This window comes from Vulpes lagopus, chromosome 1 (assembly GCF_018345385.1).
Source record: "Vulpes lagopus strain Blue_001 chromosome 1, ASM1834538v1, whole genome shotgun sequence".
Classification (NCBI taxonomy): Eukaryota; Metazoa; Chordata; class Mammalia; order Carnivora; family Canidae; genus Vulpes; species Vulpes lagopus.
The window spans coordinates 155,742,270-155,766,311 of NC_054824.1; the positions used below are offsets into that span (position 1 = coordinate 155,742,270).

General features: G+C 37.5%; 1 protein-coding gene across 8 annotated transcripts in view; it reads left to right on the forward strand.

Annotated features, from left to right (window-relative positions):
- Window positions 1-24,042, forward strand: part of DCAF6 (DDB1 and CUL4 associated factor 6) — a 139,447-nt gene that overhangs the window by 60,519 nt on the left and 54,886 nt on the right. For 4 of the 8 annotated variants that reach the window (XM_041752207.1, XM_041752225.1, XM_041752215.1 and 1 more), the window contains exon 10: window positions 3,305-3,565. In XM_041752207.1, coding sequence (XP_041608141.1) covers window positions 3,305-3,565 — 261 coding nt within the window. Of the gene's footprint in view, window positions 1-3,304; window positions 3,566-19,265; window positions 19,437-24,042 lie in introns of all 8 variants that reach the window. The other 4 variants (XM_041752171.1, XM_041752190.1, XM_041752182.1 and 1 more) reach the window with 2 other exon arrangements.

A 24,042-nucleotide genomic window follows, 5' to 3' on the forward strand; every position in this document is an offset into this window, starting at 1 on the left:
AAAACTTGATATTTTGTGGTAGTTGCATCTTATAAGACATGAACTTGATTAGTCCATTCTGTCTTTTTTTTTTTTTTTTTTAAAGATTTTTTTAAAAATTTTTATTTATTTATGAATAAATAATCTGCCACTATCAGAATAGTGGAATCTGCCACTATCAGAATAAGTTACTTGCATTTATTCCAAATAATCTCGTTTACTCTCAACTGTTCATGCAAATTGTATAAGGTTTTTTATGCCCAAGCTTGAAAAAATGATTTTCCAGTAGACGAGAGGCGGCTCCCCATCCTGAATTACGGTATTTATGTATGTGAGGAAGATCTTACCAGAATTCTTCGCTTGACCCCGTTCTAACACCGAGGCAGCTGTGAGCGCGGACGGAGGGGGAGATGGCTGGCACAGGTACAGGCGCCGCCTGCTGCAGCGCCCACCAGAGGTCTGGTGATGACATCATCTGCGGGGCTCCAGCCCGTGGTTTACGGGGGGCAGGGCGCAGGTGCTGCTGGACCCCCCCTTCTAAAGTGCAATGCAAAAGGGACATCATATATATGCAGCGTTTGTTGGGATTTTTTTTTTTTTTTTGCTTTTGTTTTTCTTTTGCAGTTCCAGAATTTGTATGCATGGAATGTTAACCCTCTGCCGTATGTGTCCCCATCGATGGGCATTATTACCGGGTCCCGTGAGGGGCCTGTGTACTACACAACACTCAGAATGCTGTGTCCGGCCATGTTTCTCCGGAGTTGTTTTCTCAGTCATTTCTTCAAGGGAAACTAAATGATTCAGTTGGAACAGAGAAAAAAAAAAAAAAAAAAAAAAAAAACTTGAACATGTAGGGTAGGGTTTTTCTACTGATGAAGGGGGGAGTATTCTGGGACCTGAGCTAAGGCCACCCAGGGGAAACAAGGAGAAAATTCTTGTTCCCATCCTTGCCTTCAGGTCTCTGACCAAACAGCTCAGAGGACCCCCGGAAGACTAAGCTGTTACCTCATTATGAGCAGATGCAGGAAGATTAACTATAGGACCCAACCCGGTCCTATAGTTACACACAGGCGGAGGGAGAAGCAGGCTCCATGCACCGGGAGCCCGACGTGGGACTCGATCCCGGGTCTCCAGGACCGCGCCCTGGGCCAAAGGCAGGCGCCAAACCGCTGCGCCACCCAGGGATCCCTGTCTTTCTTTTAATAACATCTAGAATTGAGGAAAATTGTTAATGTTTATGGATTATTCCTAATTATTCCTTTGCAGAAAGCACGAAGCCTAGCATAGCACATAGTAGATACTCAAGCCTTTTTGTTTATTTTTTTATTTTTTAAAAGATTTTATTTATTTGAGAGACAAGGAGCAGAGTGCATGTAAGAGAGTACATGAGTTGGGTGGGAGAAGAGGGAAAAGGAGAAGCAGACTCCCCACTGAGTGGGGAGCCCAATGTGGAGCTCTATCCCAGGACCCCCAGGATCATGACCTGAGTTGAAAGCAGATGCTTACCAGACTGAGCCACCCAGTCACCTCAGTCAAGCTTTTTTAAATCATGACAGTATTATGTTAATTTAGTGGTTAAGACATTATTACTAATGAAGTAGGAATCAGAAACTAATCTTTTTGTTTCTTTTCTATTTGTATGTATACTTTTATTTTAAATTTATTTAAATTTATTTTAATTTAATTTTATTTAAATAAATTTTATTTAAATTTATTTTATTTAATTTAAATTAACATATAATATATTATTGGTTTCAGAAGTAGAGGCCAGTAATTCATCAGTCGTATAACACCCAATGCTCATTATATCGTGCCCTCTTTATCATTTTTTTAAAAGATTTATTTATTTATTCAGAGAGAGAGGGGCAGAGACACAGACAGAGGGAAAAGCAGGCTCCACGCAGGAAGCCTGACGTGGGACTCGATTCCGGGTCTCCAGGATCACGCCCTAGGCTGCAGGTAGCGCTAAACCGCTGTGCCACCAGGGCTGCCCATGTGCCCTCTTTAATGTCCATCAGCCAGTTACCCTATCCCCTCTCCACCTCCTCTCCAGAGACCCTCAGTTTTTTCCTACGATTAAGAGTCTCTTACAGTTTGTCCCTCTCTGATTTCATCTTGTTTTATTTTTTCCTCTCTCCCTCTATGCTACTGTTTTGTTTCTTAAATTCCACATGAGTGAAATAATATAATTGTCTTTCTCTGATTGACTTATTTCATTTAGCATAATATAGGAACTTAATCTTATTCTGGCTTACTTGTAACTTCACTCTTCCCAAAATATTTAAATATTTACCAAAGATGTTATGTTGTAGAATGGAAACATATCAATAAAATTCATTCTCGGGGCATCTACATGGCTCCATTAGTTAAGCATCTGACTCTTGATTTCAGCTCAGGTCATGATCTCAGGGTCGTGAGACTTAGCCCTGTGTGGGGCTCTGTACTGGGCATGGAGCCTGCTTAAGATTCTCTCAGGCAGCCCGGGTGGCTCAGCTGTTTTGCACCACCTTCAGCCCAGGGCATGATTCTGGAGACCTGGGATTGAGTCTCATGTCGGGCTCCTTGCATGGAGCCTGCTTCTCTCTCTGTGTGTCTCTCATGAATAAATAAATAAAATCTTTTTTTTTTTTTTTTTTTAAAGATGTTCAACCTTTTATTTATTTTTTTTTTAAATTTTTTTTAATTTTTATTTATTTATGATAGTCACAGAGAGATAGAGAGAGAGGCAGAGACACAGGCAGAGGGAGAATCAGGCTCCATGCACTGGGAGCCCGACGTGGGATTCGATCCCGGGTCTCCAGGATCGCGCCCTGGGCCAAAGGCAGGCGCCAAACCGCTGCGCCACCCAGGGATCCCAATAAATAAAATCTTAAAAAAAAAAAAAAAAGATTCTCTCACTCTGCTCCCCTCTACTTTTATGCATGCTTTCCAAAACAACAACAACAACAAAAAAAATAAAATCCATCCTGCTATTATCCAGTCATTAAATCAGAATCATCATCTTCAAATTAAGATGTTATTTTTAGGCATCTTACAACCTATTATTTAGCTTTGTCTACATGGAGGTACCATATTGATCTTGAAAGACTGATTATTTTAACAAAAATGTTCTGTAGATAGATTTTTACCCCTCTTGATTAGCCTATTTGGTCAGAGGGATCAAACCTCCACTGAGTATTTTTGATATCCTGAAATTATATGTTCCTGTGTGTGTACATGAATGTGCAAGTGCACTTGTGTTTCCTGAACATACCTCTTTAGTGTAGCTGATTTTGGAAATAAAGCAGTCAGTATTTGAATTTGCATTAACATGTGTTTTTTGAAGGTGGAACGAGCCAGTCAGATGTGTCTGCACTTCCTGCGGTCCCATCAAGTACTGATTTGGAAGTGGGGGAAAGTGCAATGGAAGTAGATCCTTCAGCTGAACAGTCTCTTCAGCCTTCTACGTCCTCTGCAATGTCAGCTCAGGCTCATTCGACATCCTCTTCTACAGAAAGCCCTCATTCTACATCTTTGCTGTCTTCTCCAGACAATGAACAAAGGCAGTCTGTGGAGGCATCTGGACGCCATACTCATCATCAGTCTGGTGAGGATGCTACTCTTTAAATAGGCTGTGGTTCATCTGATCATTTCTGATTATGAATACTTCTTTATGTTCTGGTTTGAAAGATACTAAATCACATGAATTTGTTCTTGCCAGAATAAATCAAAATGACATGTTATATGTGAACATGTAATTTAAACACAAACTTCGTGTGCCTAACTTGCATGAATTTAACAAATATCAGTATCTTCAGTTTACCTAAGATAATTCTTTAAAAAGTATAGGTGCCAGCAGATAGTGTTTTGACATAGCTTCATGCAATTGATTTAAAAATTACTTTTATAAGCCATTATAGACAAAAATGTCTAGACTTAACTTGGTTCTCTGTATTATCAGTTCCTCTGTATTTATATTTTTTATAATCTTTCTTCAAATCATGAAATACTTTAAATACATTCTATGTGGTCCTTTTAATAGCATCTCTTGTTGACAATATACACAATTTACCAAAAGATTTATTTCTCCTATACTTACATGAAAAGGATTTGTTTTAACAAGTCCTTGTCTTCTTGATACTTGATGTTAGTGGAAAAAAAAAAATCCACTCCTAAATTCTGTTAAAATACTATTTTCCTCCCAATATTAAAACTACTTATGTTCAACTTTTTTCCCCCCAACTATGGAATGTACTAGTATTTATAACAGTAGTTTTTAGCAGATATGACTATAGTTTACTTGGTATTTCAACTGTATACATGTAATTATAATAAGCAGTAAGATTTTATTCATATATTTCTCTGGGTTCTACTAAGGAGGCATTCACTTGACATACAAAAAATACTAGAAACCAGAGATACAACTGGCAGGCCTAAACTTAAATCTATAAAAAATTCCTGATAAGCTTAACTGCCAAGCTGTCACTTTATTCTTCTCTGAATTCTGATACCAGATCACCAAATAAAGGATGTTTTAAATTAGGCATTTTTTTTTTATCAATTTATCCCATTTTTGGTCATTCATTTCAGTTTCTATGGGAATGGAAGCCAGAGTCAATTATGTAATTATTAATACTTATGCACAGTTTATCTGTAATAATAAGCTGAAAGCTGAGCTATTAATATTAAGTCAGGTTTTCCACTGTCTAATTGACATAGTTAGCATTTCAACTTATGGTAAAGTAAAATATTTTGGAGTGTTTGGGAAGTAGAATCAAAAGTTTGTCAAAGCAGATAAAATTGGTAAAAAAAAAAAAAAAAGAATTTTAAAGTTATGGCATTCTTGGAAATATTCTTAAAGATTTTGATCAATTATAAGTTATCAGGAAAACTTAGTAGGAAAATTCCCTAGCTTATATTCATGTGCCACTGAATTCTAACTAATTCCAGTTGTTATTTAAACATATTTCTGAGTAAAGTACTTAGTTTGGAGTTTCATTTTTCTTTTTTGTTACAGATATTTAACACAATATTGCATTTCAGATTGTTAAATCCCTTGTAATATTTAATGTAAGTATCAGGTAGTCATTTGAATCATTAAAATAGGGAAATGATTGATCATTACTTGGTACCTTTGCCTGTAATCTTTTTAAAGAAGTACGGAAATATTTTTCTTTCCTTTTTTAAAGATTTTATTTATTTATTCATGAGAGACACAGAGAGAGGCAGAGACACAGGCAGAGGGAGAAGCAGGCTCCATGCAGGGATCCCGACGCGGGACTCTATCCCGGTCTCCAGGATCAGGCCCTGGGCTGAAGGCGGTGCTAAACCGCTGAGCCACCTGGGCTGCCTAGTAAGGAAATATTTTTAACTGGTCTCTACCAGTTATAAGAATTTTAGTTGACTGCACTTTGGAAAATCAGAATGCTTCCATATTCCTCAAATAGGGTCAGTATTGAAAATGATTTGATGTTAGATGTAGTATCTAAGGATTATACCTGGAATTGTTTTGACAGCAAGCCTTTCGTTATCCCTGAGTACAACATTTTAACAATACAGACTTAATGAGTTTTTTCTGTTTTGTTTTGTTTTTTTCCCCAATCTCTTTTGCACTTCTAGGTTCAGATAGGTTTATGGATACTAGGAATTCTCCGTGTGGTAGGGGGAGCCGTGATTTTTATTACAAATATATACCTCATTTTATTGTGCTTTAGTTTGTTATGTTTTGCATATATTTTGTTTTTTTACACATTGAAGGTTTGTGGCAACCCTGCGTCGAGCTAGTCTGTTGGCACTATTTTTCCAACAGTGTTTGCTTGCTTCATGTCTGCGTCACATTTTGGTAATTCTCACAATATTTCAAACCTTTTCATTATTATTGTATTTGTTAGGGTGATCTATGATCAGTGATCTTTGATGTTACTATTGTCATTGACTTGGAGTACCACAAATGCCACCTATATAAGACAGTGAACTTATTCTGTAAATGTGTGTGTGTTTTGACTGCTGTCTTGAACAGCTGTTCCTCTCTCTCTCTCTCTCCCTCTCCTTGGACCTCCCTATTCCCTGAGATATGACAATATTGAAAGTAGGCCAGTTGATAACCTAAAATGGCCTCTAAGTGTTCAAGTGAAAGGAAGAGTCACACATCTCTTACTTTAAATAAAAAACTAAATATGATTAAGCTCAGTGAAGAAGTCATGCTGAAAGCCTAGATAGGCAAAAAACTAGGCCTCTTGTGCCAAACAGCCAAATTGTGAATGCAAAGGAAAAGTTCATGAAGGAAATCAGAAGTGTTGCTCCAGTAAACACACAATTGGTAAGAAAGCGAAACAACCTTATCTCTGATATGGAGAAAGTTTTAGTGATCTGTGTAGAAGATCAGATAGCCACAACATTCCCTTAAGCCAAAGCCTAATCCAGAGGAAAGCTCCCACTCTCTTCATCTCTGTGAAGGCTCAGAGATGTGAGGAAGCTGCAGGAGGAAAATTTGAAGCTAGCATTTCCCATTCTGAAAATCCTAGGTCCCTTATAGATAGATAGATAGATAGATAGATAGATAGATAGATAGATAGATAGATTTGTTTGTTTATTTGTTTATTTATTTATTTAAAACTTTATTTATTCATGAGAGACACAGGCAGAGGCAGAGATATAGGCAGAGGGAGAAGCAGGCTCCATGCAAGGGGCCCAATGCGAGACTTGATCTCTGATCCCAGGATCATGCCTTGAGCTGAAGGCAGATGCTCAACTGCTGAGCCACCCAGGTATCCCTCCCTTAAGATATATGTTAAATCTACTCTGCCTGTGCTCTAAGAAATGGAACAACAGAGCCAGGATGACAGCATGTCTGTTTACAACATGGTTCACTGAATGTATTTTTTAAAAGATTTATTTATTTATTTATTTATTCATGAGAGACCCAGGGAGAGAGAGAGGCAGAGGGAGAAGCAGACTCCATGCAGGGAGCCCGATGTAGGACTCGATCCTGGGTCTACAGGATCGCGCCCTTGGCCGCAGGCAGGCACCAAACCACTGAGCCACCCAGATATTCCGGTTCACTGAATATTAAATCCACTGTTGAGACCTACTGCTCAGAAAAAAAGATTCCCTTCAAAATATTCCTGCTCATTCACAATATATCTGGTTATCCATGAGCTCTGATGGAGATGTACAAGGTTAATGTTTTTATGCCTGCTAACACAACATCCATTCTGCAGCCCTTGGGTCAAGAAGTCAAATCTTCTTATTTGAGAAATACCTTTTGTAAGGCTACAGCTGCCAAAGATAGTGATTCCTCCAATGGATCTGGGAGTAAATTGAAAACCTTCTGGAAAGGTTTCCTCATTCTAGATGACATTAAGAATATTCATGTTTCAGGGCACCTGGGTGGCTCAGTCAGTTAAGTGTCCAACTCTTGATCTCAGGTTCAAGCCCCACATTAGGCCTCACACTGGGCTTGGAGCCTACTTAAAAAAAATAAAGAAGAATATTCATGAGGTCAGAGTATCAACATGAATAGGATTTCAACCCTCATGAATGACTTTGAGGTGTTCAAGACTTCTTCAGTAGAGCAAATAACTGCAGATGTGAAAATAGCAAGAAAACTAGCATGAGAAGTGGAGCCGGAAGATGGGACTGACTCACCACAATCTCAGGATCATACTTAAATGCATGAGGAGTTGCTTCTGGTAGATGAGCAAAGAAAGTATTTCTTGAGATAGAATCTACTCCTGGTGAACATGCTGTAAAGACTGCTGAAATGACAACAAAGAATTCAGAATCTTACATAAACTTAGTTGATAAAGCAGTGGCAGAGTTGGAGAGGATTGATTCCAGTTTTGAAAGAAGTTCTGTGGGGTAAAATGCTATCCAGTAGTGTTGCATGCTTCCGATAAATTGTTAAAGAGTCAGTTGATGCCACAGCCATCCCACCCTTCACAGCCTGATCAGTCAGCAACCAAAAGCATCAAGGAAGATTCTCCATCAGCAAGAAGATTATGACTCACTGAAAGTCGGATGATGGTTAGCTTTTTTTTTTTAAAGCAATAAAGTATTTTTAAATTAAGGTATGTATATTGTCTTTTAGACAGCATGCAATTGCATACTTAATAGACTGTAGAATGGTGTAAACATGACTTTTATATGCAGTAGGAAACCAAAAAGTTCTTTTGACTTGCCTTATTGGATATTTGCTTTATTGTGGTGCTTTCGAACCAATCTGCAGTTTCTTGGAGGTGTGCCTCCGTTGCCTTACATAGAGATAGAATGAGAAAGTGCTTCTTGCCCTGCCTTAGGTACCTCTTTATGTAAATGTTTCCCTTATGTCCCTTATATTTCCTCTGTCACATTGCTGAGGTAAAAGAAAGGCACGGTGGGAATGTGAAAACTTGCCTGGCAAAATGCCATCTGTGAACCTAATTATTTGCCCTCTTTTAGTCTGCAACTGAGTTGTGGTGAAGAAAGTAACAACTGCACATTTCATTGGGTGCTCAACACTGTGTCAGAGCAGTCTTTTAAACACTGCTGCTCAACAACTAAAAGTGTTTATTTTGCACCTTCTTGTCTCTCAGACGTTTATCACTCTCCTTTACCTTCATCCTCCCCTCCCAGCTGTCACCTTCCATTCACAGTATGTGTGTGGGGGAAGCACTCACCTTCCTACTTTTCAGTCTCCTGACACTCTCTCATTTGGGTAAGAAGTATGTCTGTTCCTGTCAAAGGCTAGTCAGTGCAATCACTATCCCTTTCCAGATTCTCCGGGCTTTTGCATCATCAGTATTATCTTTTCTACCGCATTGGTCCTTTTCTACTTCAAACATGCTCTGTTACTACCTCCTTTCTTAAAAATACCTTCCCTTAATTACCCCACACTCTCCCCCAGCCTTGTGCCTTTGTTCCTCTCATGATGAGTCTTCACAAGAAGTGCTCACATATTGTTTCCACTGTCTTTCCATCTTCCATGTGTTTTCACCTAACTCCTGTCTGCCTTTCAGCTCTATATCTACTGAAGCTTTTGGTCAGAGTCACTGATGACTTGTTAGTATCTTACTAGATTTTTCATTCATTTGCATTTAACATAGTCTGACACTCTTTTCAGTTCTTTTTTTTTTTTTAAGATTTTACTTATTTATGTATGAGAGATGTAGAGAGAGGGGTAGAGACACAGGCAGAGGAGAAGCAGCTCCCTGTGAGGAATCGATCCCAGGACCCTGGGATCACTCCCTGAGCCAAAGGCAGACACTCAACCGCTGAGCCACCACCCAAGCGTCCCTGACACTCTTTTCTTGAAACACTTTCCTTTCTTGGCATCTGTGTTACCACTTTGCCTATTTATTCTTATTACAAACTCTAGCTGATTTTCAGTAATCACTGTTGATGCTTGTTCTATTTCCTTCAGAATATTTTAGTAGAACTTCTTAGTCTGCACTCTTTTCTCTGTTCTGTAACACTGGGGGACTGCATCAATTTACATAGCTGTTAATAGCTTTTCTAAGGTGAAGATTTCTAAATGTATGTCAACAATCTGATCTTCCCCTTTAAGTTACAGACTCCTATGTCCAGCTGTTCCTTTGACCCTTCTTTTTGGTTATCTCTCAGTATCTTAAGCTTAACATGTCCACACTAAAACTTAATTTAGCCTCATATCCTTCCCGTCTGCTAATCTCTTCCATCTTGGTGGTTTTATATTTTAGTAAATTTAAAACCACCTGCCCCATTTGCTTATTTTAACAGCCTATATGTTATTCTTGATTGCTTGCTTTCATGTCCCATGCTCAGTCCATCAGCAAGTCTTGTTCTGTGTCTAAAATAAATTACCTTCTTCCATCATTTTAATTTTTTTTAATTTTTAATTTTTTTAAATTTTTATTTATTTATGATAGTCACAGAGAGAGAGAGAGAGAGAGAGAGAGAGGCAGAGACATAGGCAGAGGGAGAAGCAGGCTCCATGCACCGGGAGCCGACGTGGGATTCGATCCCGGGTCTCCAGGATCGCGCCCTGGGCCAAAGGCAGGCGCCAAACCGCTGTGGCCACTCAGGGATCCCCCATCCATCATTTTTAATCTTCTAATTGAACTCCCTGAAATCGGTCATTTTCAGGCTGCAGTATCGTTATCCCTGAGTACAACATTTTAACAATACAGACTTAATGAGTTTTTTCTGTTTTGTTTTGTTTTTTTCCCCAATCTCTTTTGCACTTCTAGGTTCAGATAGGTTTATGGATACTAGGAATTCTCCGTGTGGTAGGGGGAGCCGTGATTTTTATTACAAATATATACCTCATTTTATTGTGCTTTAGTTTGTTATGTTTTGCATATATTTTGTTTTTTTACACATTGAAGGTTTGTGGCAACCCTGCGTCGAGCTAGTCTGTTGGCACTATTTTTCCAACAGTGTTTGCTTGCTTCATGTCTGCGTCACATTTTGGTAATTCTCACAATATTTCAAACCTTTTCATTATTATTGTATTTGTTAGGGTGATCTATGATCAGTGATCTTTGATGTTACTATTGTCATTGACTTGGAGTACCACAAATGCCACCTATATAAGACAGTGAACTTACTCTGTAAATGTGTGTGTGTTTTGACTGCTGTCTTGAACAGCTGTTCCTCTCTCTCTCTCTCTCTCCCTCTCCTTGGACCTCCCTATTCCCTGAGATATGACAATATTGAAAGTAGGCCAGTTGATAACCTAAAATGGCCTCTAAGTGTTCAAGTGAAAGGAAGAGTCACACATCTCTTACTTTAAATAAAAAACTAAATATGATTAAGCTCAGTGAAGAAGTCATGCTGAAAGCCTAGATAGGCAAAAAACTAGGCCTCTTGTGCCAAACAGCCAAATTGTGAATGCAAAGGAAAAGTTCATGAAGGAAATCAGAAGTGTTGCTCCAGTAAACACACAATTGGTAAGAAAGCGAAACAACCTTATCTCTGATATGGAGAAAGTTTTAGTGATCTGTGTAGAAGATCAGATAGCCACAACATTCCCTTAAGCCAAAGCCTAATCCAGAGGAAAGCTCCCACTCTCTTCATCTCTGTGAAGGCTCAGAGATGTGAGGAAGCTGCAGGAGGAAAATTTGAAGCTAGCATTTCCCATTCTGAAAATCCTAGGTCCCTTATAGATAGATAGATAGATAGATAGATAGATAGATAGATAGATAGATAGATAGATAGATTTGTTTGTTTATTTGTTTATTTATTTATTTATTTAAAACTTTATTTATTTATTCATGAGAGACACAGACAGAGGCAGAGATATAGGCAGAGGGAGAAGCAGGCTCCATGCAAGGGGCCCAATGCGAGACTTGATCTCTGATCCCAGGATCATGCCTTGAGCTGAAGGCAGATGCTCAACTGCTGAGCCACCCAGGTATCCCTCCCTTAAGATATATGTTAAATCTACTCTGCCTGTGCTCTAAGAAATGGAACAACAGAGCCAGGATGACAGCATGTCTGTTTACAACATGGTTCACTGAATGTATTTTTTAAAAGATTTATTTATTTATTTATTTATTCATGAGAGACCCAGGGAGAGAGAGAGGCAGAGGGAGAAGCAGACTCCATGCAGGGAGCCCGATGTAGGACTCGATCCTGGGTCTACAGGATCGCGCCCTTGGCCGCAGGCAGGCACCAAACCACTGAGCCACCCAGATATTCCGGTTCACTGAATATTAAATCCACTGTTGAGACCTACTGCTCAGAAAAAAAGATTCCCTTCAAAATATTCCTGCTCATTCACAATATATCTGGTTATCCATGAGCTCTGATGGAGATGTACAAGGTTAATGTTTTTATGCCTGCTAACACAACATCCATTCTGCAGCCCTTGGGTCAAGAAGTCAAATCTTCTTATTTGAGAAATACCTTTTGTAAGGCTACAGCTGCCAAAGATAGTGATTCCTCCAATGGATCTGGGAGTAAATTGAAAACCTTCTGGAAAGGTTTCCTCATTCTAGATGACATTAAGAATATTCATGTTTCAGGGCACCTGGGTGGCTCAGTCAGTTAAGTGTCCAACTCTTGATCTCAGGTTCAAGCCCCACATTAGGCCTCACACTGGGCTTGGAGCCTACTTAAAAAAAATAAAGAAGAATATTCATGAGGTCAGAGTATCAACATGAATAGGATTTCAACCCTCATGAATGACTTTGAGGTGTTCAAGACTTCTTCAGTAGAGCAAATAACTGCAGATGTGAAAATAGCAAGAAAACTAGCATGAGAAGTGGAGCCGGAAGATGGGACTGACTCACCACAATCTCAGGATCATACTTAAATGCATGAGGAGTTGCTTCTGGTAGATGAGCAAAGAAAGTATTTCTTGAGATAGAATCTACTCCTGGTGAACATGCTGTAAAGACTGCTGAAATGACAACAAAGAATTCAGAATCTTACATAAACTTAGTTGATAAAGCAGTGGCAGAGTTGGAGAGGATTGATTCCAGTTTTGAAAGAAGTTCTGTGGGGTAAAATGCTATCCAGTAGTGTTGCATGCTTCTGATAAATTGTTAAAGAGTCAGTTGATGCCACAGCCATCCCACCCTTCACAGCCTGATCAGTCAGCAACCAAAAGCATCAAGGAAGATTCTCCATCAGCAAGAAGATTATGACTCACTGAAAGTCGGATGATGGTTAGCTTTTTTTTTTTTAAAGCAATAAAGTATTTTTAAATTAAGGTATGTATATTGTCTTTTAGACAGCATGCAATTGCATACTTAATAGACTGTAGAATGGTGTAAACATGACTTTTATATGCAGTAGGAAACCAAAAAGTTCTTTTGACTTGCCTTATTGGATATTTGCTTTATTGTGGTGCTTTCGAACCAATCTGCAGTTTCTTGGAGGTGTGCCTCCGTTGCCTTACATAGAGATAGAATGAGAAAGTGCTTCTTGCCCTGCCTTAGGTACCTCTTTATGTAAATGTTTCCCTTATGTCCCTTATATTTCCTCTGTCACATTGCTGAGGTAAAAGAAAGGCACGGTGGGAATGTGAAAACTTGCCTGGCAAAATGCCATCTGTGAACCTAATTATTTGCCCTCTTTTAGTCTGCAACTGAGTTGTGGTGAAGAAAGTAACAACTGCACATTTCATTGGGTGCTCAACACTGTGTCAGAGCAGTCTTTTAAACACTGCTGCTCAACAACTAAAAGTGTTTATTTTGCACCTTCTTGTCTCTCAGACGTTTATCACTCTCCTTTACCTTCATCCTCCCCTCCCAGCTGTCACCTTCCATTCACAGTATGTGTGTGGGGGAAGCACTCACCTTCCTACTTTTCAGTCTCCTGACACTCTCTCATTTGGGTAAGAAGTATGTCTGTTCCTGTCAAAGGCTAGTCAGTGCAATCACTATCCCTTTCCAGATTCTCCGGGCTTTTGCATCATCAGTATTATCTTTTCTACCGCATTGGTCCTTTTCTACTTCAAACATGCTCTGTTACTACCTCCTTTCTTAAAAATACCTTCCCTTAATTACCCCACACTCTCCCCCAGCCTTGTGCCTTTGCTCCTCTCATGATGAGTCTTCACAAGAAGTGCTCACATATTGTTTCCACTGTCTTTCCATCTTCCATGTGTTTTCACCTAACTCCTGTCTGCCTTTCAGCTCTATATCTACTGAAGCTTTTGGTCAGAGTCACTGATGACTTGTTAGTATCTTACTAGATTTTTCATTCATTTGCATTTAACATAGTCTGACACTCTTTTCAGTTCTTTTTTTTTTTTTTTTTAAGATTTTACTTATTTATGTATGAGAGATGTAGAGAGAGGGGTAGAGACACAGGCAGAGGAGAAGCGGCTCCCTGTGAGGAATCGATCCCAGGACCCTGGGATCACTCCCTGAGCCAAAGGCAGACACTCAACCGCTGAGCCACCACCCAAGCGTCCCTGACACTCTTTTCTTGAAACACTTTCCTTTCTTGGCATCTGTGTTACCACTTTGCCTATTTATTCTTATTACAAACTCTAGCTGATTTTCAGTAATCACTGTTGATGCTTGTTCTATTTCCTTCAGAATATTTTAGTAGAACTTCTTAGTCTGCACTCTTTTCTCTGTTCTGTAACACTGGGGGACTGCATCAATTTACATAGCTGTTAATAGCTTTTCTAAGGTGAAGATTTCTAAATGTATGTCAACAATCTGATCTTCCCCTTTAAGTTACAGACTCCTATGTCCAGCTGTTCCTTTGACCCTTCTTTTTGGTTATCTCTCAGTATCTTAAGCTTAACATGTCCACACTAAAAATTTAGCCTCATATCCTTCCCGTCTGCTAATCTCTTCCATCTTGGTGGTTTTATATTTTAGTAAATTTAAAACCACCTGCCCCATTTGCTTATTTTAACAGCCTATATGTTATTCTTGATTGCTTGCTTTCATGTCCCATGCTCAGTCCATCAGCAAGTCTTGTTCTGTGTCTAAAATAAATTACCTTCTTCCATCCATCATTTTAATTTTTTTTTAATTTTTAATTTTTTTAAATTTTTATTTATTTATGATAGTCACAGAGAGAGAGAGAGAGAGAGAGAGGCAGAGACATAGGCAGAGGGAGAAGCAGGCTCCATGCACCGGGAGCTGACGTGGGATTCGATCCCGGGTCTCCAGGATCGCGCCCTGGGCCAAAGGCAGGCGCCAAACCGCTGTGCCACTCAGGGATCCCCCATCCATCATTTTTAATCTTCTAATTGATCTCCCTGAATCTGCTGTCACTCTCTTACCATTTATTTACCATGCAGCAGTATTTTACAGTGTTAAATCAGATTATATAGCTTTGCTGTTTAAAACCCCTCAAAGACTTCTAATTGCATTTAAGAGTAGAATTACCCCCCCAAAAAAATTGATGGGTTTTTTAAAAAAATATTTTACTTATTTATTCATGAGAGACACAGAAAGAGAAAAAGGCAGAAACAGGCAGAGCGAGAAGCAGGCTCCATGCAGGGAGCCCGACGTGGGACTTGAACCTGGACTCCAGGATCACACCCTGGGCCGAAGACAGATGCTCAACCACTGAGCCACCCAGGTGTCCCAAAATTAATGGATCTTAAAGAACCTACGTGGCCTGGGTTTTGTCCACCTCTCTAACCTAACCTCATTTCACAGGACTTTCTCAGTTCCCAGTGATCATTATGCTCTACCTGCAATGGTTTCCTTTATTCCATTGAATGTGCCAAGTTCTCTTCTGCATCTTTGTTTCTGATTTTGAGCCTTTGCACTTGCTGTTCTCTGTACTTAAGAAGCTCTTACCCCTGACTTATTGCAGCCAACTTCTTTTTCTTTGTGTCTCAGTTCTGGTGTCCTTACTACCCTAGCCAGATTCATCTTCCTTTACTAAAATATTCTTTTATATAGCCCTGTTTACTTCCTGAAAAGCACTTACTAAAATTTGTAATTATTTTGTTAATTTTTGATTGATTTGTGATTTATTTTGCCTTCTTAGAATGGTTTTATTATTATAATATTTGAGAAGGTGGTTTCTTTGGATCGAATGGGGTTACCAGCAACATAGAAAATTCACTTTAGATTTTCACTTTGTGAGAAGTGAGTCACCTAAGGGATCCGTGTGTGTTTAATTAAATAGCCCATTCAGACCATGAGAATTTAGTTTTTGTAACATAGTATGTGATACAGCTTTTGTGTGAATTCCTGCTTTTTTACAAATAATTGTCCAGATTTACAAATTTATATAGGTCTATTCGGAATCTTCACAGCTAAACTGAGCTCTGTAGAAAAATTGTTGAGAAATAATATGGCATAGAATAACAAACCTTTCAAAGCCCAAATATCCAGATTATAACTTCCTTAAAGGGTACCAGGGCCTATTCAGTCTAGGTAGAAGCAATATATAGATTAGAAACAAGGGGAAATATTAGATTAATGGTTACTTTGGAGAGACCAAAGAAGAGACCAGGGGAACTTGAAAGTCATTAAAGGAATGACAGTTCTAAGAGAAAAATAAAAATGCACAAGGGTCACCTGGACAAGAAGCAAGTTGGCATTGGAGGACAGATCCGTAGCAGGCAGATAAACTACTAGCAGATTAGAGACCGAAATAATCCAGTGTCTAGGACAAAAGACGCTGTGTATTGGAGAGGCAGGACATGAAATTAGAAACAAGTGGACCTTTGTCGGGTCTACTATCAGTGGGAATGGAGTCATTACGGAGATTAGTCTGGAGTCTTTCAGAAGAAAACAAGAAAAGGGTAGGTTGTTACAGGAGATGGAAGTACAAATTTCCCATTAGCAATTCCTGACACGTTGAGGATTTTTTTGTTGTTGTTTTTAAAATTCAACCTACAGTATTCATTATATTCACTTGGCATTTGGGTTCATGTTAACAAAAACGAATTCTCAATGCATTTATTTGCATTATAAATTATATGTTTATACATTTTTAAAAGGATGTAATGTGTGTATGTCTTACCTGCCTTTAATGTTTCAGATTTCTAGCAGTACTGTTTAGTCTGCTTAGTCTGGTTGGAATTTTTAACTTAATATTTGCCCTTCCTAGTTGGCTATGTGGTGACTTCTTTCCATGGCCTCATTTTTGGTTTTAACCCAGGGGAGAAAAAGCCGCATACAACCAGCCTTAAAAGTAAACAAACAAATTGTTCTTTTAAAAAGCAGTGGAAGCATTGAATAAATAGTTCATGACATCATAACTAAATCTTGATTTTCCAAGGTATAGAGCATCACTTCTTGCACTTAGAGCCTACTATTTATATGCTGCAGCATCTAGTGGGTCTAGGTGGAGACTCTTCTATCTCCATAAAACACGTGACAGCACAAGAGAGAGGGTTTGAAACAACAATAAAGTCAAGGGAATTTTCTGCGATTTTTCTGTTTTAGCAAAACATGTAATCTCTTTATGGTAATTTCTTTTGAAGTGTAAAATTAACAAACTTTATGAGTGCATAATTGTTTGTTTTATACTGCTAAAAGCATTGCTATTATGCTGTCAGTAAATAAGATGTATGTATATACCTAAAAAGTAGGCACTATACCATTGAGCATCACAATTTATTAGTCAGTTAATACTGTCTTGCTTGGTACTAGAGAATTTTCTAGGAAGAACTAGCATTGAGAGACTGTGATGATACTTGAATTGTTTGCTAGATCTTTTTTTGTTTGTTTGTTTGCTAGATCTTAACTGCCAATTGACTGAATAAAATTCTTTACAATTAGAGGTCGTGGTAACAAGTTGTTAGTATCTCTGGCACGATTGATTCCTGAAACAATAAACCAAATGTACACCCTTATGATCTATGTAAATGAGACTGAAAGTTGTTTGGTAATTTGTGTAATTTGCTGCTAGTGTCACTGAGAGACATAAAATTCTTTCCCCCCCACCATCAAACAAGCAACTCTTGAATCTCTGCATTGCCTTTGGTTATAATGGATGAAGTTTTTATTTAAAACCAGTTCTTCCTCTTACTGACTGCAGCTCATCTCTTTTGGTCTACTCAAGGACATCATTCCTGCCTTTGCCTACTTCTGTTCATGTATCACATTTTTTCCTTCCCTTAATGAAATGTTCTCCATTAGCATACAATCATCATATGTATTATCTCTCAAACTAAAACAAACCTCCCTTTTAACTCTTTACTTTTCCACCAACAATCATCCAATTTCTCTGTTCCCTTTTAGCAGCAAGACTTCTGGAAAGAGTGTATATATATACTTTGTGTCTCTACTTCATTACGTCCTCTTTTTCTTGAACCTGTTCCAATCGGGTTTTGGCCCTGTGATTTTTGCTGAAACAGCTCTTGTCAAGGTTGTCAGTGACTTCCAAGGTGCAGAAGCCAGTGATAAGTTCTCAGTATCTTTTTCATTGTATCAGCGGCATTCAACACAGCTGCTCCTCCATCCTTCCTGACATACTTTCATCCCAGCCCACAGGTTCTGCTCACTCAGTCCTCTGACCTCCTCACTGGCTTCTCCTTCTTATTGTACTCGGAGATTCTTCCTTCCTGTTCAACATTGGAGTATCCCAAAGTTCAGTTCTTAGACTTCTTTATTATCACTTACACTCTAGATAACTTCCAGTAACATCACCAATGACATCCCATGTACAAGTGATTTCTATACTGTTTTATTCAGTCCCTACTCAGCGTCTCTACTGGGATACCTGTTAGTTCTCTTCCTTCTGCTACCACTTGCTCCTCCCTTTTTCCTATCACAGTAAATGACAGCTTTTATTTTTCTTAGGATGTAGGCCAAAAACTTTGGGACCATTCTGTATCTAAACTACCAGCAAATTCTTCTGCCATTACATATAATATGTAACTCACACCCAGACACACTTCCTCCTCTGAGGATTTTCACTTGCTTTTCTCTCCACCTGGAACGCTTCCTCCAGATACCCAGGTGGTTTACACCCTCAGTCCTTGAGGTCTTTGTTCAAAAATCATCTTATGAGAGAAGCCTTCCTTAACGACCATACAGAAGACAGCAACCCCTCCTCCACTATCTCTGTCCCCCTTACCTTAACCTGCCCAACTTCCTTCACAGTAGTTGTCCTTGCTTGACACAAACACATACATGTATATTACATATATGTGTGTGTGTGAGTTCACTGATGTTTTTCTTCCTTTCAGAACATAATCTCCACTTGAGTAGGGACTGTTTTGTTTAGTGTTTTATTTATTCTCCAGAGCCTAAAACAATGCCTTGTAAATAGTAGGCAGAATTGTATGTTATATTTCTACTTTTATATAGGACTATTGCTTTAAGAAAATATTAAGGATTATGTAAATATTTTTAGTTTAAAAATGAGTAAATGATAATTCCAACATAAAAAGAAATATTTTAGCTGAAAAATATGTAACTGACTTTTTAAAGAGCTCTTCACTAATAAATTCCAAGAATTGTTTACAAATGCATAACTTTTTCATAATTTTAATTGAATTTTAATTATTATTTTATTGAAGCTAGTAATTTTGTGTATAGATTAGATAATTGATATTTTTCAATTTTCTTTATCACTTTGTTTAAAAAGATGAAATTAGTGAAGAAAGGAATATTCATTTTAAAAGACTTTGCTTATGGAAGACTTTATTTTCAACCTATTTAGTTACTTAAAAATTCTTAGAGAACTATATGTGTGTAATTCATTTCTAGTTAAATAGAAGAAGCATTTGAATATGTCAGTGTGTGTTATCTCCTAAATTAATGATCATTTTTTTAATAAGTGCTTTGTTTAGTATTCTTCCATGAGACATGTATTTTAGTTATCCTTCTCTCTTTAATATATAATCAGATTCTTACTATTTCTATTTTGTTACTATCTCTTCACCTTTCTTTTTCCATCTGTGTCAGAATTTTTAAGGGGGCCTGAGATAGCTTTGCTCCGCAAGCGCCTACAACAACTGAGGCTTAAGAGGGCTGAACAGCAGAGGCAGCAAGAGCTAGCTGCGTGCACCCAGCAACAGCCTTCCACTTCTGGTCAGTCTTCTCATGAGGGCTCTTCCCAGGACCCTCGGGCTTCAGGTTATTACTGTCCAGTGTCCTCAAGCAGCTGGTAGAGTTGGTGTTTTAACACTGCTACTGTGTAACAAGATGCTTCCCTTTTCCCCTTGACAAAGAGCTGATGGCGCTTGCAGCTTCTCCCTCCCTTTCTTGCATATGGTGGTGTTCATCATTCCATGGCTAGAGGCAGCAGTATTTGCCAGAGAGATGAATATAAAATAACCCATTATTTTATTTGTAATGTTTCTGGGAGGGGGAAGATGTTTATTACTTCTATGGCTAATGAACTACTTTCTAATAATCTAGTGAATTCAGAGCCTGTTTTGGTATTTTTACTGAAATTTCTTCTATGCCAAAATGATATCTATGCTCATGGCCCCTAGTTCTTCCTCCTCTTCTTTTGAAAGTTAACCAGGATTCCTATGAAGTAGTAATACTAGATTTTAGAGTGTTGTTTGGCCATACCAGCATGCTGACTCAATTATCCTCTTCTGTAATTATTTGAAAATTTTCAATATTTGCTTGCTTGTTCCTTGTATACATATCTGATATATACGGCAGCAGAAATAACCCCACAGTCTCATGTTGCTGTTCTTATGCTTTTAAACTCTGATAAGACAGTGATAATCTGTGCCACTCTTTTTCTTTGAGTATTTTAATGGTCTAGTTATTTTTTATGGCCAGCAAGCTCATGATGCTCAACATTTGTTGACAGAATTAATGAAAGATTTAGCATAAAATAATTTGTCAATTTAATTCTTTCAAGATGAGTAATACGTTCTATATATCCTATTCTATAGGTACTACATGGTAAATGCTACAAATCTTTAGGAACTAGAGTGTGTCTGGGTTTTGATAGTAATAAGATTATGATACTTTGACGTACTACTTTGTTTTTCCACCCTTAGGAATGATAAGTTGGGTTATTTGTCAGTTACTTTGAGAACTCTGATTTAATTTGTTTGTATATTGGTAGAACTGAACAACCTCCACTTTATAAATATTTGTTCTACTATGTACTGGTAACAAAAGCACATTATATAATATCATGGTGAAATAAAATAGATTTAAATAACTGTAATATAGGTGTGAGGTTTGGAATAAATTCTGGATGATTTTTAATTCAATGTAATATTAGTAGAGGGAATATTGGCCAAGCAGAGATGTCTCTGACCATTTATTTTCGTATACTTAAAACTACCTGGAGAGTTTGATTAAATTGCAGTCATGACATTTAAAAGTAAGACATTTTGTTATGATTTTGTGCTATCTATAAACCTCTAGCTTATGTGTTTCAAAAGTGAAAAATATGCAACATAAAAACCAATAAGAAGGAAGTTAAAATGCTCCTATATATACACATATTTTTATAATACTGAAATTCAGCAGGTAAGAAACTAAATATTAAAGTGAGTTTGAGTATAAAATATAATACTGTCTACATTAGCCAGAAAGAAATGAAATATATATTGTAGACATTAGAAGAATATTTTGAGACTTAGCCTTTCACATCCAGTCTACCAATTTGAATTGAAGCAAGTTCTTTTTTTTACAGAAAACTTCAGAGTGGTTATGTGGTCTCTGTAAAATAAAATGCTGTTGTACCAACTCTGAGTATCCTTCCCATTGAAAAAGTCTCTAGTTTGATAATCAGTGTATTTGTGGTAATCTTTAAAAAGCTAAAGTTCAGTAGATACCTTGCCCGGTTTTGAGGTTGAGAAACGTGTTACCTGTACTTTGTTCTTAAACAATACATTGGGCCCCTGAGGCTATCTACATGGCCAATATTAGAGACCTTTAGTGCTAACCATCCATGTATGCTGCTCCCTTCACCTACAAGATGAAGTACTTCCTCTCTGTCATATGCTTTTAGCATAGCATTCATATAAGACCCTAATAAGTTTAATCTGTGACATACCCTGGGTTCATTTGATCATGCTACTTTTACTCTGTCCACACATGTGACAGGAACGCTATTCAGTAATTAAATAAGAAAAGTTAAATAATGCCTAGTTTGTTACAAAGGACAATCAATAAAATCTATATATTTTATTCATTTAGTAAATGTGGGATAAGAGGAAAAATGAATAGGCTTAATGCAAAATTTATATCTTCAAGGACACACAAATTATAAAAATACAGAATAGGAATTAAATTTATGAAATTTAGCAGGGAGATAGGTTTTATTTGAATAACAAAACATGTTCTTAATGATTAAATATAATATTGTCTGTGTATTATGGACATTAATTGATCCACCATAGCTAACTTTTAAAAATTTCATTTCTCAAAGTCAGAATATATTATTTTAAAATATTTTTACTTTTTTTTTTTTTAGCTAAAAACAAAAGTCCACTTTTCCCCTAGGCTTTTAGGAAGTACATCATAACTTCTAGGCTTTCAGTGATTTTTTTTTTATTTTTTATTTATTTTTTTTTATTTATTTATTTATTTTTTTAATTTTTATTTATTTATGATAGTCACAGAGAGATAGAGAGAGAGGCAGAGACACAGGCAGAGGGAGAAGCAGGCTCCATGCACCGGGAGCCCGACGTGGGATTCGATCCCGGGTCTCCAGGATCGCGCCCTGGGCCAAAGGCAGGCGCCAAACCGCTGCGCCACCCAGGGATCCCAGTGATTTTTTTTTTTAATTATAAAGGGATGAATTTGCCTTCATCATATTATTGCTTAGGTACTAGATTGGTTGAGTTCTTGTCCTATTCCTATGACTAGATGAGCTTGAACAGGTCAGTTGGCTGCTTTATGTCTCAGTTTCCCAATTATTGATTGATTTAGATAGTATTAGCCTACCATAATTTATAGAGATAGCATAAGGATGGGGTAGAAAATACTGGATAAAATTTTTATGCTCCTAAGTAGAGAAATACACATAATAATGTACTATCTTAATTATAATATCTTTCACTTAGTACCTCAAAATTACCTCATATCACAGCCGTATACAGTTGATGGCATTCAGGGTTTTGAATGAGCATGAAGATGAGTGCCATAAGCAGCTATGACAGAGGCAGTCAGCATATTGCTGATTTTAAACCCAACTCTTTTTTTCCATTTCAGGTCCCCTGAAGTCATGGGTTGCTGGCTCCTGCTCAGAGTGACAACACCCTGTGGAGTCTGCTCTACTGGCTCGACCACCACAGAGCCCCACTGGAGCATGGAGCCAGCCTAGAAAGGGTCAGGTAGGAACTGTTTTTTCACTTTATGGCACGGTTTTGCTGATTGGAAAAAAAATAATTTTTATACCCAAAAAGGGTATAAAACATTGGTGATTATTTTTGTAAAAGGGCTTTTCAAAACTGAGCCATATTGGAAAAAATCAGCACTTACCCGATCCTGTGCAAGCAGGCTCTATACAACATCCAATTCCCCACTGTCCTTGACAATAGGCACATGTAGCACTTCTCAAATGGATGCATTTGATCCTGTTTTTAGTGCTTATAGCATAAGTAGTTAGTAAATAAGATACAATGTTGATCTAGTTCTTTAGTCTTTAGCTACCTTGAATGACCAACTCCTCAGTGCTTCAGACATGAGAATTGCTCTGTATTTTTCAGAACAGCTTCCTGTCATTATTTATCATTCAATATCATGTTTCTGAAAAACAGGCAGGTAATAATAACATTAATTGACCCTTTCCTATGTGCTATCTAAGTAGTTTATGTGGATCATCTCATTAAATCTTCACAAGAACAGAATGTGGTAGATACTGTGATTATCCATATTTTACAGATGGAGAAACTGAGACATAGAGATGTTAAATGGCTTGTCCAGGTTACAGTATTACTGAGTGGAAAGGTCAGAATTGAACCCAGAAGTTCAATTGGCTTGGCTGACAAGTACTTGTTATTTACCTTTAAAACTATAATTCCTTATTTTGTCTACAATTGAAAAAATTCTGATGAGAAAATTTTAAAAATTCTAAAGAATTTTTTCAAGACCAAAACTTTTTTTTTTTAATATACAGAAATTGGCCATGAGACACCTTGAGCTCAGCACTGCATGAATTTTTGCCTAAAGTTTATCTCTACCTGAAAAATAATATTAATAATTTTAAACACTTCCAATAAGCAGACCAATCATAATGCATTTTGTAATAAATTATCATTAGACCGTATGGTCTGATTTTTATTTGTAATGGTGCTTTCTAGAATATATTTCACAGGGAAATGGAGTAGAGCATGCAGATACCTAAAGCAAGCAGCATTGAACTACTTTTATTCTGTTAATATTTGGAAATATTTCTGTAAGTTAGAAGTTATGGATATTGTGTTTACGAATAACTTGTGGTATAAAAATGTGTTATTTCAGATGTTTATGAGACAGGAAAATAATCTTTTCAAAAACAGTTGCATGGTACCCAAGATTAAAAATAGGACAGAAGCAATAATCAAGAAGGATTTTTTCTTAAAGATTGGTTTTTCAAGATGGAAGGAACAACAAATAATTCCCCAGATACATACAATAATGTGACAGACTGTAAAATCAGTAAGGAAACCCTTTTTGTTTAATACTATTTTAACATAAACTTTGTTAATATTTTGAATCATTAAAGAGATTGAAAATACAAATTTTGAGGCAGTGACAGCATTCTTGATCTTTCATTAAT